The 18244-nt window shown below is 37.8% G+C and overlaps 1 protein-coding gene across 4 annotated transcripts in view; it reads right to left on the bottom strand.

Moving 5' to 3' along the window:
- The window catches only part of XRN1 (5'-3' exoribonuclease 1), a 145332-nt gene that overhangs the window by 33124 nt on the left and 93964 nt on the right, over positions 1-18244 (bottom strand). For all 4 annotated transcript variants that reach the window (XM_055295158.2, XM_055295157.2, XM_063610665.1 and 1 more), the window contains exons 32-33: positions 17213-17308; positions 9061-9169 (exon numbers count right to left, since the gene is read on the bottom strand). In XM_055295158.2, coding sequence (XP_055151133.2) covers positions 9061-9169; positions 17213-17308 — 205 coding nt within the window. The remainder of the gene's footprint in view (positions 1-9060; positions 9170-17212; positions 17309-18244) is intronic.

Raw genomic sequence — 18244 nt, 5'->3', positions numbered from 1 at the left:
TGAGACATGCTGGCTTCATAAGAAATCCAGCACATGCCCAGCTGTGGTGGCTATACTGAGAGAGTCCTGCTTGAGAAAAGCAGAGGGAAAAGTAAAGGAGATTTTGTCTGCATCTTAGGTACCAGCTCTGCCAAGTGGGACAGAGCACTAAGTGGGCTCTCAGGGTCCCCAATTCCAGGGTGTGGTTTTTAGATGGCATTTCTAGACCTGCCTTGGGCCAGAGGGAACCCCACTGCCCTGAAGGGTGAGTCCCAGGCCAGGCAGCATTTATCACAAGCTGACTGAAGAACCCTTGGGCGTTCATCAGCAACAGCCTAGCAGTACTACCCATGGGTGTGTGGTTGGTGATGGCCACAGGGAAATACTCCTCTGCCCGCAGAAAGTGAAGGGAAGAGTGGGAAGGGTAGTGTCTCAAGGTTTCAGGGCCAGCTTAGCTGCAGTACAACACAGATTTCTAAGGTTTTTAAATTCAGACCCTATCTCCTCGATGGCATCTCAGGATCTACCTGGGACCTAAAGGAACATACTTCCCTAAAGGGAAGGACACAAGCCTGGCTGGTTTCACCATCTACTGATTATAGAGCACTAGGACCTTGAGTAAACACAGGTTGACAGCCAGGTATGGCAGGCTATGGGTGAGATCCAGTACTGTGGTGGCTTCAGGTCTGACCTAGTGCAGTCCCAGTGGTGGTGGCCACAGGGGTACCTGTGTCACCCCATCCCCAAGCCCAGGTGTCTCAGAAAGAGAGAGAGACCCCATTTGTTTGGGAGAAAGTAAAGGAAGAGAACAAGAGTCTGCCTGGGAATCTGGAGAATTCTTTTGAATCTTCTCCAAGACCACCAAGATGGCACCTCTGATTCTGTAAGAACCACAGAATTATTGGTCTAGGGGTGCTCCTTAATGCAGATATGGCTTAGATCACAAAATCCAAGTCATTTCAAATACTTGGAAAGTGTTCCCAAGAAGGACTGCTACAAACAAGCCCAGACTTTGAAGACTACGAGAAGTATCTAACTCTTTAATCCCCAGACACCAACGAACATCAACAAGCATCAAGACCAGCAAAAAACATGACTTCAACAAATTCAGTAAGGCACCACGGACCAATCCTGGAGAAACAGAGATATGTGACCTTTCAGACAGAGAATTCAAAATAACTGTTTTGGTCAGGTGCGTTGGCTCATGCCTGTAATCCCAGCACTTTGGGAAGCTGAGGTGGGAGGACTGACTGAGCCCAAGAGGTTGAGCCTGCAGTGAGACGTAACAGTACCACTGCACTCCAGCAACAGGACAAGACCTTGCCTCAAAAACAAAAAATAAAAACAAACAAACAAAATCCCCAAATAGCTGTTTTGAGGAAACTCAAAGAAATTCTAGATAACACAGAGAAAGAATCAGAATTCTATCAGATACATTTCACAAAGATACTGAAATAATTAAAAAGAATCAAGCAGAAATTCTGGAGTTGAAAAATGCAACTGACATACTGAAGAATGTGTCAGAGTCTCATAATAGCAGAAGTGATTAAGCAGAAGAAAGAACTAGTGAGCTTGAATGGGCTATTTGAAAATACATAGGCTGGGCGTGGTGGCTCATGCCTATAATCCCAGCACTTTGGGAGGCTGAGGTAGGTGGATCACCTGAGGTCGGGAGTTCGACACCAGCCTGACCAACATGGAGAAACCACGTCTCTACTAAAAATACAGAATTAGCCAGGCATGGTGGCATATACCTGTAATCCCAGCTACTTGGGAGGCTGAGGCAGGAGAATTGCTTGAACCTGGGAGGCGGAGGTAGCGGTGAGCTGAGATTGCACCGTTGCACTCCAGCCTGGGCAATAAAAGTGAAACTCCATCTCAAAAACAAACAACCACACACACAGAGAAGACAAAAGAGAAAAGAATAAGAAAGAATGAAGCACGTCTACGAGATCTAGAAAATAGCCTCACAAGGGCAAATCTAAGAGTTATTAGCCTTAAAGAGAAGGTAGAGAAAGAGGGGTAGAAAGTTTATTTGAAGAGAGAATTTCACACAACTTCTCAAACCTAGAGAAAGGTATCAATATCCAAGGACAGGAAGGTTATAGAATACTAAGCAGATTCAACCCAAAGAAGACCACCTCAAAGCATTTCATAATCAAACTCCTAAAGGTCAAAGATAAAGAAAAGATCATAAAGCAGCAAGAGAAAAGAAACAAATAACATACAATGGAACTACAATACATCTGGCAGCACACTTTTCAGTGGAAATCTTACAGGTGAGAAGACAGTGGCATGACATATTTAAAGAGCTGAAGGAAAAATTTTTTTACCCTGCAATAGTATATCTGACAAAAAAATATCCTTCAAACATGAAGGAGAAATAAACACTTTCTCAAACAAAAGCTGAGGAATTTCATCAACACCAGATCTGTCCTACAAGAAATGCTAAAGGGAGTACTTTACTCAGAAAGCAAAAAACGTTAATGAGCAGTAAGACATTATTTGAAGGCACAAAACTCACTGATAATAGTAAGTACACAGAAAAACACATAATATAACACTGTATGGTATGTAAACTACTCTTATAACTGATGAACCAATGAAAAATAATAACTATGACAACTTTTCAAGGCATAGACAATACAATAAGATATAAATAGAAACAGTAAAATATTATTAAGCAGGGGGATGAAGTTAAATTATAGATTTTTTATTAGTTTTCTTTTTGTTTGTTTATGCAAGCAGTGTTGTTAAGTGTTAAGTTGCTTAAAATAATGGCTTATAAGAGAATTTGCAAGACTCATAACTTCAAATCAAAAAACATAAACAGATACACAAAAAATAAAAAGCAAGAAATTATATCACACGACTAGTGAAAATCACCTTTACTAAAAGGAAGCCAGGAAAGGAGGAAGAGAAGACCAAAAAACAACCAGAAAACAAATAACAAAGTGGCAGGAGTAAGTCCTCACTTGTCAATAATAACAAAAGGAATAATAATAAATAATAATAAAGGAAGAATAATAATAAAAGGAAGACAGGAAAGGAGGAAGGGAAGACCAGAAAACAACTAACAAAGTGGCAGGAAGAAGTCCTTACTTGTCAATAATAACACTGAATGTCAATGAACTAAACTCTAATCAAAAGACATACAGTGGCTGAATGGATTAAAAAAAAAAAGACCCAATGATCTGTTGCCTAACAGAAACACACATCACCTATAAAGACACATGCAGACAAATAATGGGATGGAAAAAGTTATCCAATGTCAATGGAAACCAAAACGGAGCAGAGGTTAGCTATACTTATATTAGACAAAATACATTTCAAGACAAAAACAATAAGACACAAGGAAGATCATTATATAATGATAAATAGGTCAATTCAGCAAGAGGATATAACAACTGTATAAAAACAATTGTAAAAAATATATATCCAACACTGGAGCACCCAGGTATATAGAGCAAACATTATTGGAGCTCAAGAAAGAGATAAATCCAAATACAGTAATAGCTGGATACATCAACATTCCACTTTCAGCATTGTACAGACCTTCCAGATGGGAAATAAACAATATTTGGAAAAACCTGAAGACTCCACCAAAAAACTATCAGAACTGATAAATTCAGTCAAGTTTCAGGATGCAAAATCAACATACAAAAATCAGTAGCATTTTTATATATCAATGGCAAACAATCTGAAAAAGATATCAAGAAAGTAATTCCGGCCGGGCGCGGTGGCTCACGCTTGTAATCCCAGCACTTTGGGAGGCCGAGGCGGGCGGATCACGAGGTCAGGAGATCGAGACCATGGTGAAACCCCGTCTCTACTAAAAATACAAAAAATTAGCCGGGCGTGGTGGCGGGCGCCTGTAGTCCCAGCTACTCGGAGAGGCTGAGGCAGGAGAATGGCGTGAACCCGGGAGGCGGAGCTTGCAGTGAGCCGAGATTGCGCCACTGCACTCCAGCCTGGGCGACAGAGCAAGACTCCGTCTCAAAAAAAAAAAAAAAAAAAAAAAAAAAAAGAAAGTAATTCCATTTACAATAGCTATAGATAAAACTAATTACCCAGGAATTAACCAAAGAGTTCTCTACAATGAAAACTACAAAACATTGATGCAAGAAATTGAAGAGGACACAAAAAAAGAGAAAGACATTCCAAGGTTCACAGACTGGAAGAATCAATATTATTAAAATGTCCTATTACTCAAAGGGATCTACAGATTCAATGCAATCCCTGTCAAAATACCAATGAAATTCTTTACATAAATAGAAAAAACAATCCTAAAATTTACATGGAACCACAAAAACCCCAGAATAGCCAAAGGTATCCTGAGCAAAAAGAACAAAACTGGAAGAATCACATTACCTGACTTCAAACCATACTACAGAACTATGGTAATGAAAATGGCATGGCACTGACATAAAAACAAACACACAGACTGGTGGAACAGAACAGTGAACCCAGAAATAAATCCACACATCTCATTTTTGACAAAGGCACCAAGAACATACATTGGGGAGAGCATAGTCTCCTCAATAAATGGTGCTGGGAAAACTGGATAACCATGTGTAGAAAAATGAAACTGGACCTCCATCTCTTGCCATATACAAAAATCAAAATGGATTAAAGACTTAAGTCTAAGCCTAAAGTATGACAGTACTCAAAGAAAACACTGGGGAAACTCCGACACTGGACTGGGCAAAGATTTCTTGAGTAGTCCCCCACAAGCACAGGCAACCAAAGCAAAAATAAACAAATGGGATCACATCAAGTTAAAAAACTTCTACACAGCAAAGGAAACAATCAACAACACAAAGAGACAATACACAGAATGGGAAAAAATATTTGCAAACTATCCTCTGACAAGATGGATAATAACCAGAATATATAAGGAGCTCAAACAACTCTCTAGGAAAAAAATCTAATAATCTCATTAAAAAATGAGCAAAAGCTTCGAATAGACTTTTCTCAAAACAAGAGGCATAAATGGCAAACAGGTGTATGAAAAGGTGCTCAGCCAGGTGCTCACACTTGTAATCCCAGCACTTTGGGAGGCCAAGTCATGTGGATCACGAGGTCTGGAGTTCGAGACCAGCCTGGCCAAGATGGTGAAACCCTGTCTCTACTAAAAATACAAAAACTAGCCGGGTGTGGTGGCACACGCCTGCAATCCCAGCTACTCAGCAGGCTGAGGCAGGAGAATCGCTTGAACCAGTGAGGCGAAGGTTGCAGTGAGCTGAGATCACACCATTGCACTCCAGCCTGGGCAACAAGAGCGAAACTCCGTCTTAAAAAAAAAAAAGAAAAAAGAAAAGGTGCTCAACATCACTGATCATCAAAGAAATGCAAATCAAAACTATAATGAGGTATCATGTCACCCCAGATAAAATGGCTTTTATCCAAAAGATAGGTAGTAACAAACATTGGTGAGGATGTGGAGAAAAAGGTACCCCTGTACCCTGTTGGTGGGGATGTAAATTAGTACAAACACTATGGAGAACAATTTGGAGGTTTTGTAAAAAACTAAAAATAGAGCTACCAAATAATTCAGCAATCTCACTGCTGGGTATATGCCCCAAAGAAAGGAAATCAGTATATTGCAGAGATTATCTCCACTTTCATGTTTGTTGCAGCACTGTTCACAACAGCTAAGATCTGGAAACAACCTAAGTGTCCATCAACAGGTGAATAGATAAAGAAAATATGGTACATATACACAATGGAGTACTATTAGGCCATAAAAAAGAATGAGATCCTGTCATTTGCAACAACATGGATCAAACTGGAGATCATATGTTAGGTGAAACAAGCCAGGCACAGAAAGACAAATTTCACATGTTTTCATTTATTTGTGGAGCTAAAAATTAAAAATGATTGAACTCATGAAAATAGAGTAGAAGGATGGTTACTAGAGGCTGGGAAGAGTAGTGGGTGGGGGGAGAGTGGGAATGGTTAGCAGGTACAAAAAAATAGATGAATTAGACCTAGTATTTGCTAGCATAATGGGGTGACTATAATCAAAATAATTGTATATTTTTAAATAAATAAGAGAACATAATTATGTTGTTTCTAACATAAAAGATAAATGCTTGAGGTGATGAATACCCTATTTACCCTGACATGATCATTATGCATTGCGTGCCTGTAACAAAATATCTCATGTAACCCATAAATATATATACCTACTATGTATCCACAAAAATTAAAAATAAAAGATAAAAAACAAATAAAAGGCAAGGATGCATGTTCTCACCACTTCTATTCAGCATTGTACTAGTTGTAAACACAGCAATTAGGCAACAAAAGACATAAAAGGCATTGAGATTATATAGGAAAAAGTAAAACTATCTCTATTTGCAGAAGCCACAAAAAATTAGGGCTAATAAACAGTTCAGGCAATATACAAAAATCAGTTTTATGTCTATAACAGAAATAAACAATCAAAAAATAAAATTAAAAACCCAATTCCATTGAAAAAAGCATGAAAAAGAGTAAAATATTTAGGAATAAATTTAACAAAAAAGTGTAAGACTTGCATAACTGAAAACTACAAGACATCATGGAAAGAAATTAAAGACCGAAATAAATGGAAAGACATCTTGTGTTCATGGACAGGAAAACTTAATACTGTTAAGATGACAATACTACCCAAAGTAACCCACAGATTGAATGCAATCCCTATGAAAATTCCATCTGCCATTTTTGCAGAAATAGGCAAGATGATCATAAAATTCATATAGAAATGCAAGAGGCCCAGAATAGAGAAAACAATCCTGAAAAAGAAAAAGAGGGCTCAAACTTCCTGATTTCACAACTTACAACAAAGCTACAGTGATCAAGACTATTTCACATAAGGACGAGCATATACATTAGCGGAATGGAATTGAGAGTCCAGAAATGAACCCATACATCTACAGTCAATTACTTCTTAAAAATGAGATGGTGTCTTAATATGTTTCCCAGGCTGGACTCAAACTCCTGGGTTCAAGCAATCCTCCTGCCTCAGACTCCTGGGCAGCTGGTACTACAGATGCATGCCTGGCTCTATAGTCAAATAATTTTTGACAAGGGTGCCAAGACTATTCAATGGGGTGTCCAGAAAATTCAATGGGGAAAGAGTAGTCTTTTTAACAAACAATGTTTGGATAAATGGATATCCACATGCAGAAGAATGAATATGAACTACATCATACCATGTATAAACTTTTACTCAAAATGGAAAGAGACCTAAATCTAAGAGCTAAAACTATAAAATTCTTAGAAGAAAACACACCGTAACTCTTTGTGACTTTGGATTAGGGAATGGTTTCTTAGATGTGACACCTAAGGTACAAGCAACCAAAGACAAAGCAGAAAAAATACACAAATTGGACTTCATCAAAATTTGAAACTTTTGTAGTATAAAGAAAGTTAAAAGAAAACCCACAGAATGGGAGAAAATATTTGCAAATCACATATCCAAGAAGCATGTAATATCTAGCATGTATAAAGAATTCTTACAAACCAAGAAAAAAGATAAAAAAGTCCAATTAAAAAATGAACCAAGGATTTGAACTGACATTTCTCCAAAGAAGATACACAGTCAGTAATTGAGCATGTTGAGCACATGAAAAGATGCTCAACATTATTAGTCATTAATAAATTACAAATGAAAATCACAAGAACATTCCACCTCACACCTAGTAGGATGACTATCGTCAAAGAGAGGGACAATAACAAATGTTTTGAAGGATGTGGAGAAATCGGACCTTCACACATCGCTGGTGCAAAGGTAAAATGGTAATATCCAAACGGTTTGGCAGTTCTACAAAAAGCTGAACTTAAGAGTTACCACTATATGACTCAGTAATTTCACTCATATGCATATACCCAAGAGAACTGAAAACATAGGTTCACACAAAAACTTTTCCACAGATATTCATAGCAGCATTACTCACTATAGCCCCAATGTGGAACAACCTCCATGTCTACAAATGGATGAACAGATAAACAAAATGTAGCATTCATACAATGGAGTATTATTCAGCCATAAGAAAGCATGAAGTACTGATATAGTTGTCCCTCCATATCTGTGGAAGATTGCTTCCAAGACCTCCTGTGGCTATCAAAATCCACATATGCTCAAGTCCCTTATAGAAAATAGTGTAGTATTTGCATATAATCTACACGCATACTCCTTATATATTAAATATCTCTAGATTACTTATAATGCTTGATACAATGTAAATGCTGTGTAAATAGTTGTCACACTGTATTGTTTAGGGGAATAATAAGATTAAAAAGTGTGCACATGTTCAGAGCAGACACAATCATCCTCTTTTTTTTTTTTTTTTTTTTTTTGAGAAGGGGTCTCACTCTGTCACCCAGGCTGGAGTGTAGTGGCTGATCTTAGCTCACTGCAACCTCTGCTCCCCAGGATCAAGCAATCCTTCTACCTCAGCCTCCCGAATAGCAGGGACTACAGGTGCATGCCATTACACCCGGCTAATTTTTGTATTTTTGGTAGAGATAGGGTTTTGCCATGTTGCCCAGGCTGGTTTGAACTCCTGGGCTCAACTGATCTGCCTGCCTTGGCCTCCCAAAGTGCTGGGATTACAGGCATGAGCCACCGTGCCCTGCCCTTTCTGAATATTTTTGATCCTCGGTTGAATGCATGGATGCGGAACCCACAGGTACGGAGGGTCGACTGAACATGCTACAACATAGATAAATCTTGAAAATACACAAGTGAAAGAAGCCAGTCATAAAAGTTCATATATTTTCTGATTCCATTTATATGAAGTGTCTAGAATAGGCATATCCATAGAGGCAGAAAGTAAACCATGGGTTGCCAAGGCCTGGAGGAGTGACTGCTAAGAGGTATGGTATTTCTTTTTCAGGTGACAAAAATGTTCTAAATTTAGATGTTGGTGTTGGTTATACAATTTTGTGAAAATACAAAAAGCCACTTATTGTATACTTTAAAATAATGAATTTACTTTATGGTATATGAATTATATCTTAATAAAATTGTTCATTTTTTTAAAAAAGAAGCAGATAGCACACACAAGTACACCTTTCTAATTTAAAACTTACATTTTCTGTGAGGGTCATGTTTTCTTTGCTGATATTTAACACTGTTGTCATTAAAGCCAGATTTATGATGTTGGTTTACTTGGCTTATTTCTTGAGGTAGAACTGTACCCTGAAAATTAAAATTCTTATAAATTAAACAAAATCTTAATATTATAACTACTTATTATCTTCAACTTTTAATAAATAATTACATTATTTTTATAAAAATTATATAGTTCCTTAGAAAAAAACTTAAGTAATATAGAAAAGTATAGAGACTTTTAAAGCCACTTGAACTCTACCACCAGACTCACTAACATAATGATCATCACTCTAGATATTTCTTCTATGCATTAGTTTGCAAGATATAAAGAAAACAATCATTTTACAGAAATGCTACTTTTTTTTTTTGAGACAGATTCTTGCTCTGTTACCAAGGCTGGAGTGCAGTGGCACAATCTCGGCTCACTGCAACCTCTGCCTCCTGGGTTCATGTGACTCTCATGGCTCAGCTTTCTGAGTAGCTGGGACTACAGGTGAGTACCATCGTGCCTGGCTAGTTTTTGTATTTTCAGTAGAGGCGGGGTTTCACCATGTTGGTCAGGGTGGTCTTAAACTCCTGGCCTTAAGCAATTCTCCCACCTCGGCCTCCCAAAGTCCTTGGATTACAGGCATGAGCCACTGCACGCAGCCAAAAATCCTCCTTTCAATAAAAGAATTAAATCTAATTTTGCTTGATGTTAACAAATGCAGAAACCAAACAAAATACTAAACTTTAGGTAAATGTTTCTTCACAACAGAAGTATCAGTCTCTAAAGATCCCCCTAGATTTGCTTCAAAATAATCCCATCCCTTGGGTAGGTGGAGGTGGGAAATGAGTAGGGGTTATAGAAGAAATAGTACTGGACTAGAGCACGGCAGGGAATGAGTACTGGTGGGTTCATTCATTCTATTTACTTGACTTCATTGTGGTTAAACTTTTCCATTAAAAAGTTTTAAAAAATTTATCATTTCTGGCCCTATATTATGAAAATTGAGGATGTTAGCACACTTACATTCCCTTCCATGTTAATTTTTATTAATCCCATGTTTTATTGGGATTAATAACAATCCCAATACCTGATTTTTATTAATATTTATATTGTCAAGGTTTTTAAATGATGGAAGACTTCAATACTAGATAGCCAGACTGATGATAAAGTTACAGTAATTGAGACAGTTCATAAATAGACAGAATTAGCAAAATGGCGTAAGTTTCATATGAAGATTCTATCAGATCCTTTCATTTTTGCATAGGGAGAGAAAGCCTGAATGCAAAAAGAGACAGACAATTTCCCACAGTTGAAGCAGTAAGAAGAAGCAAAAGTGGAGGCTAGAGAAGGTAAATACAAATGAATTATTTCACAGTTTTGCTTTTGGTAGGCCCTATTTACTTTCTTCTCAGCACAGACAAACGGACAAAGACACAACATGTCCTAACTGGTAGTGGGCATGCTCCAAAATAGTTGTGATATGCATGGGAGTACCAAGGAAGACCTAATGAGATCACAGGGACAGAAACACTCAAGGCTCCTCAGTTTTTAAAAAATCTATTTTTTATTTTTTTGTAGAGACAGGGATCTTATTATGTTGCCCAGGCTGGTACTGAACTCCTGGGCTTAAGTGTTCCTCCTGCCTTGGCCTCCCAAAATGCTGAGATTACAGGCATGAGCCACTGTGCCCAGCCCAAGGCTCTTCAGTTTTGTTTTTTGTTTTTGAGACAGGGTGTTTGCTCTGTCACTGAGGCTGCAGTGCAGCGGGGTTGTCTTGGCTTACTGCAACTTTCGACTCCTGGGCTCAAGTGATCCTCCTGCCTCAGTCTCCCGAATAGCTGGGGCTATGGGTATGTGCCACTATGCCTGGCTAATTTTCGCATTGTTTTGTAGAGATGGGATTTTGCCATGTTGCCCAGGTTGGTCTCCAACTCCTGGGCTCCAGTGACCCACCCGCGTTGGCCTTCAAAAGTGCTCGGATTACAGGTGTGAGCCACTGCGCCCGGCCAGCTTTTCAGTTATTAAGAGTCAAAATGGCATGAGATTTCTATCATCATGGCATAATGGCTGGTGGGGCTTTGGACTACAGCAGTACATTATGGGTGATTTTGACCCTAAGGAGAGGAATTAGAACATCAGGACAGAACAAGTATTGTCTCAGTGTTTTCTACGTGCCAGGTATGGTAAATGAACTGTGTACTCATTATTTTAGTATCATCATAGTAATGCTACTAACTAAATAGTAAAATAAATAGTAAATAATATAGTATTTATATTATTTTGGAGCTCTAACTCCGAAATCCATGTTCACAGTACTACTTCAGAGAAAAGGCAAGCCATATGTTTAATTAGTAAGCAAATATTTGGGTATAGTTCTTTAGGGTGTTCTGTTTGATATCTATATAAAGGTATTTGTACACATTGCCATGTTTTGCCAATCAAAGCTTGAATATTTTTTATCACGGTGAATTCTCTTGAATTTGCTCATCAGGTTAGGCTGCTTATTAATGCATATGCGTTATACTTGGGATCTCATAATTCTTAGGACATTTAAGAGATAAAACATGAGAGTGTTCAGCTGAAATAAACAATGAAATAGCACCCAGTAACGAGGCGTTGCATGTAGGAGATAATGAGAAAATATAATATCAAGCGATGCTCAAGGAAACAGCAGATTTTGACTGAGACCTAAGGCGTTATTTGCAGTGAGAGAAAAAATGGGCATTCTAAGTGGAAGGAACAAAAAGAACACATAACCCCAAATGGGAATCATCTGTGGGAATGGGAAAGTAAAGAGACCAGTCTGACTAGAACAGACTATTATGTCTAAATGGTTGGACATACATCATATAATTAGGTGGGGTTAGATTATAGAAGGCCTTAGACATCAGTTTGAGGAATTGAGGCAGGATTCCAACTCTGGAGCTGTATATATTCTAGAGTACTACAGCAATACTATTTTGTGGCTGGAAAAGACCTTAGAGGTCATCTAAGTGAACTTCATTGTATACATGAGGACACAGAAGCCTAGGGAAATAAGTCTCTCTCTGAGGAGAGAGAGTATTCCAGACAAACTCAAAGGCCCTGTTGTGGGGACCATCCCTGGCATACTCAAGGAAGAGAAAGAAGACCATTATGGCTGTAGCAAAAAGGTGAGTTATAGAAAATGTGATTAGAGAGGTGACACATCAATATTGTATGGGACATTCCAGGCCATTATATAAAAATAATGGCTTTTACTCAGCGAAATGGGGAATCAGTGGAGGGTTTTGAGCAGCAGAAGGACATGACCTCTGACATATTTTAATAGCATCACTCTGCCTGCTGTCTTGAGAACAGACTGTAGAGGAGCCAGGATGGAAACAGATTACTAGACTACTGTAACCATCAAGGTGAGGGTTGGTATGAATTTGGAGTAGGGTAGTAGGAGCCTGTGAGAAATGGTCCAATTCTAGACATATCTGAAAGAGATTTACAGATGATAATGAATTGGATATGAGGGTAAAAGAGAAAGGAAGGAGTAAAGGATGTGACTCTTAAGGTATGAGTGAAAGGAGGGAGTGGCTATTAACTGAGATGGAAATGACATCAGGTAACGTAAGTTTGTGAGGGAAGAACAAGAGTTCAATTTTGGACATGGTAAGTTTGAGATGCATATTAAGTACCCAAATGGAGACACAGAGTTGGACATTTGAGTGGAGATGAAGGTTGAACACTGAGTCTAAATATCATGGAGGACTTCCAAGCTGGAAAGGGAAGTTTGGGAGACATGATGTATGTATTTTTGTAGGTACATATGTTTGTGTGTGTATCTATATCTATCTTATCTAAATCTATTTTTTCTCTATCATCTATCTGTCTATAATTATCTATCTATCTATCTATCTATCTATCTATCTATCTATCTATGGAAATGGGTATAGATAGGGAATAAGTCCAATAATTTAGCCCTAGAGGATTCCATCTTTAAAGAGCCTGAGAGATTAGGTGAAACTGACAAAGAAGACTGAGAAACAACAGCCAATGAGACAGGAAGAAAAACAGGGAAGGGTGGTATTCCAATGACAAGTGAAGAATGGATGACAAGGAGAACTGAGTGATCAACTGTATGAAATGCTGCTGATAGGTCAATTCAGATGGAAACTAAGACTTGATCACATGGTTTTTGCATACGAAGGTCATTGGGAACCTTGAAAGGGCAGTTTCCATAAAGTGATGGGAATGAAAGACTGATTAGAGTGGGTTTAAGAGAGAAGGGGGGAGAGAGGCACCAGTATAGACAATTTTTTCAAGTTTTGTTCTAAAAGGAAGCAATACTCTAAGTCTCTTCTTGCCTTTATCTATTTGTTCAACTTTTTAATTAACTCCCGCTCTTTTAATCTTTTACTGAGGACTGTTCCTCCAAATTCAACAACAGTTTTCATTTTTTGCCTTACTGCTTGACTAATGACTTTGACTGTAACCTCTCTGCTAAGTATTACTACTAATCTATATCTCTGATTTGAACCTCAGTCAAGATTTAATCCAGTATCTGCAACTTTCTAGCACAGATATTATAGCTGGATACTCCACCATCACCTCAACCTCAAGGTGTCCCGTCTTAGACAAGGCAGCATGAGAGAAGAACATCATTTTTTTTTAAGTTAAAAAAAAAAAAAAAAGTCCCAGAATTGGCCTCACCTAAAGTCACTTCTCTTACCCTTATTTCTAACACCACCATTCCTCAGGCATATAATCTAAAATGCTTAGAGTCAAAAATTTTTGCTTTCTAACATTATTTTTACAATGATATTATAAATCATTCTATCACTCTACTCCTTCTCAGTTCCTGCAACTGACTTTAGATCATCATCCTAGGCCTAAATTAACCTTCTAACTATGATTCTTGTTTCCTATCTTTTTCACATATAGTCCTTCTTACATACTGCTGCCTGACTAATCTTTCTTAAAGACCCTTTCATCTGTTTTGGCCCCAAGGCATAATTGGGCAAAGTATCTCTTGGGTTTGAACCCAGTTTATGCCCTGAAGCAGTGTGGTGCAGTAAGTATAGTACTGAACTCAGAATCAGGATATCAGGTTTTGTGATTCAAATAGTTTAAAACGAAATAATTTATGGATAACCTAAAGAAAGCTTATTGGCTGAGGAGACCTATGTATCTTGTCACCCTAGTTTTTTTCTTTACTCTTTAAGTTATGACATATACACTAATTTTTTATGTTTATTTTACAATTTATATTTATTTTACCATTTATGTTTATATTCCCTTTGTAATTTTCTCTTTTATCTCTGATAATGCCACCATTACTGCAGGACATTAGAATAAATGAGGGTCTGAAGGTACAGGCTACTGGTTTATAAACTTGAACATTCCTTTTTTTTTTTATTTTTTGCGATGGAGTCTTGCTCTGTCATCCAGGCTGGAGTGCAGTGGCACAATCTCGACTCACTGCAACCTCCACCTCCTGGGTTCAGGTGATTCTCCTGCCTCAGCCTTCTGAGTAGCTGGGACTACACGTGTGTGCCACCATAGCACCTGATTGATTTTTTGTATTGTTAGTAGAGATGGGGTTTCACCATGTTGGCCAGGCTGGTCTTGAACTCCTGACCTCAAATAATCCTCCGGCTTTGGCCTCCCAAAGTGCTGGGATTACAGGCATGAGCCACCACGCCTCGCCAAACATTCCTTTTTGATCTAAGCTGAGAAGATAGGTAACTAGCAAAACATGTAGTAGGAATTTATTCCTTTCCTCTTCCTTTCTTCATCTGAGTCTCTAATCTTTTAGCAGCACTTTTTCCCTCTTCTTAATCTCTACCAAAGAATGCATATTTGTTCATTCGTATTTAAGATAACCAACTATCAGCATAAAGTGACACATTCAAGTGGAAAAAAATAAGTTGTTAAATGCGATAACGGCCTTTGTTGAATTTAAAATATAGTTACTATGACTTTATAAATAACTAAAAAAAACCTAAAGCTGATTTAAAACAAAAATTATCTATACTCTCGACTCATTGGTCCAGAAACTTTTATAGGTCTGAAAATAATTATGAAATTCATGATTACATGGAACCAGAAAAGAGCCCAATAGCCAAGGCAATTTTAAACAAAAAGAACAATGTTGGAGACATCATATTACGTGACTTCACGTTATACTGTAAGTTTATATTACCATGTATCTGCCATATAACAAAAGTAGCATGGTACTGGTACAAAAACAGACACAAAGACCAATGGAACAGAATAGAGAACCCAGAAATAAAACGGCACACTTACAACCACCTGATTTTTGACAAAGTCAACAAAAACAAGCAATGGGGTGAGGACTCCCTATACATGATGCTGGGATAGCTGGCTAGCCATATGCAGAAGAATGAAACTGGACCCCTACCTTTCAGCATATACAAAAATTAACTCAAGATGGATTAAAGACTTAAAATATAAGACCTCAAACTGTAAGAATCCTAGAAGAAAATCCAGGAAATACCACTTGGAGTATCAGCCTTGAGAAAGAATGTATGACTAAGTCCTCAAAAGCAATTGCAACAAAAACAAACATTTACAAGTGGGACCTAATTAAACTAAAGAGTTTCTGCTCACTAAAAAAATTATCAACAGAGTAAACACACAACTACAGAATGGCAGAAAATATTCGCAAACTGTGCATCTGACAAAGGTCTAATATCAAGAATCTGTAAGGAACTTAATTCAACAAGCAAAAAACAAATAATGCCATTTAAAAATGGGCACAAGATGCTTGCTTCAGCAGCACATATACTAAAATTGGAATGGTACAGAGAAGATTAGCAAAATCTTAAGAAAATTTATATTTTAATTAAAAAATTAATTTTTTAAAAAATGGGGAAAAGACATGAATAGATGCTCTGCAAAAGAAGACATATCAGTGGACAAGAAACATATGAAAAAAAATGTTCAACATCACTAATCATCAGAGAACTGTAAATCAAAACCACAAGATGATACCATCTCACACCGGTCAGAATGGCTGTCAAAAAATAACGATGCTGGTGAGGCTGTAGGAAAAAGGGAATGCTTATAAACTCTTGGTGGGAATGTAAATTAGTTCAGCCACTGTAGAAAGTAGTTTGGAGAGTTCTCAAAGAACTTAAAACAGAACTACCATTCGACCCAGTAATCCCATTGTTGGGTATATACCCCAGGGAAAATAAACCGTTCTTCCAAAAAGACACATACCCACGTATACTAATTGCATTTGCTATTCACAATAGCAAAGACATGGACTCAATCTAAGTGCTCATCAATGGTGGGTAAGATTGATTGACTGATTGATTTAGAGACTGAGTCTTACTCTGTCACCCAGGCTGGAGTGAAATGGGGTGATCTTGGCTCACTGCAACCTCTGGCCTCCCAAGTTCAAGCAACTCTTGTGTCTCACCATCACGGGTAGCTGGCTAATTTTTGTATTTTCAGTAGAGATGGGGTTTCACCATATTGGCCAGGCTGGTCTCAAACTCCTGACCTCCAGTGATCCACCCACCTCAGCCCCTCAAGGTGCTGGGATTACAGGTGTGAGCCACAGTGCCCGGCCAGATTTTTTAAAATGTGGTATATATACACCACGGAATATACACTATGGAATACTATGCAGTCATAAAAAAGAATGAAATAACGTCCTTTGCAGCAACATGGGTGGAACTGAAGGCCATTATGCTAAGAGAATGAACACAGGAACAGAAAACCAAATACTATATAGTTCTCACTTATAAGTGGGAGCTAAGCATTGGGGACACATGGTTATAAAGATGGGAATAACAGACACTGGGGGTTACTACAGATGGGGGAAGATAGGGAGGAGGGGGGAAGGGCTGAAAAACCACCTATTGGGTACTATGCTCACTGCCTGGGTGACAGGATCATTTGTACCCTAAACCTCAGTGTCACACAATATACTCATGTAACAAACCTGTACATGTATCTCCTGAACCTAAAACAAATAAAGTTGAAATTATTTAAAAAAAAAAAAAAAAGAAAATTCATGATCAAAATTGTCATTTTCTATTTTATGAGATTTCACAGAAAAATAATCATTGTAGTCTTATAAGAAAAATATAAAAATGTTTTCTTTAAATTAATTGTCCATCAAAACAAGGAATACTAACCTTCTCTTGTATAGTTGGCTGAAAGTGTTGCATCTTTCCAGATCCCTGTAAGGACTGCCAAATGTTGCAGAATTCATCATCATCTTTAGTAGGTACCTAGCAAAGTACAAACAATTTCTTGAGAAAATGAAATAGGAAGAAATAAAAATACATATTAAAAATCAAATAATTTATCTATTAATGTTATTCAGTGGTGGACAGGATATTAAGCTTTTTTTTTTTTTTGACTCGGGGTCTTACTTATGTGGGGTCTTGCTCATGTCGCCCAGGCTGGGGAAGCTGTGGTAGGGTCATAGGTGACTGTAACCTCAAATTCCTGGGCTCAATCCTCAGCCTCCTGTGGAGCTAGGACTACAAGCGTGTACCACCATGCCCAACTAATTTTTGTTTTTTCTTCTAGGGATGGGTTGCCATGTTTTGCTGTGTTGCCCAGGCTGGTGTTGAACTCCTGCCTCAAGCAGTCCTCCTGCCTTAGCCTCCCAGAGTGTTGGGGTTACAGATGTGAGCTACCACATCCACCCCAAACTAACTTTCATTATGTGAAATCTCTTAGTTCCTTTTTTTTCTAAAGCTCAGCATAGTAATCACAAAAGTATTCTATGAGAGTGAAACTGGTGTTCTTTATATGCAATTAGTTTTGAATGGTTTTATTTGTTGAAAAATATTTAAAGCATAACAAACACTATAAAAGATTATACTGAATCAATATCCCCACCAACAGATTTTTTGTCTTCTAATGTATTAAAATACATTCTCTAACTCAAATTAACACCTAAAGATTTTATTTTAAAAATCTTCGCCTTACACAAAATAATCTAATAAATTTAAAAATCAACTATTAAGATTAAAACTCTGGAAAAATAGGCACCAAATTTTGACAGTGGTTACCTATGAGATTTGAGAGGCCTTTTGCTTGTGTTTCCTTTGTTATCATCTACTTATCTGTGTTTTCCAATTGGTTTATAATAAACAGGTACTATTTGGATTAAAGAACGTACTTAATAAGCATGAGATTTGGGGTCATGGAATTAA

The sequence above is a fragment of the Symphalangus syndactylus genome, chromosome 10, assembly GCF_028878055.3.
Source record: "Symphalangus syndactylus isolate Jambi chromosome 10, NHGRI_mSymSyn1-v2.1_pri, whole genome shotgun sequence".
NCBI classification, from domain to species: domain Eukaryota; kingdom Metazoa; phylum Chordata; class Mammalia; order Primates; family Hylobatidae; genus Symphalangus; species Symphalangus syndactylus.
This window is presented reverse-complemented; position numbering and strand designations above follow the sequence as displayed.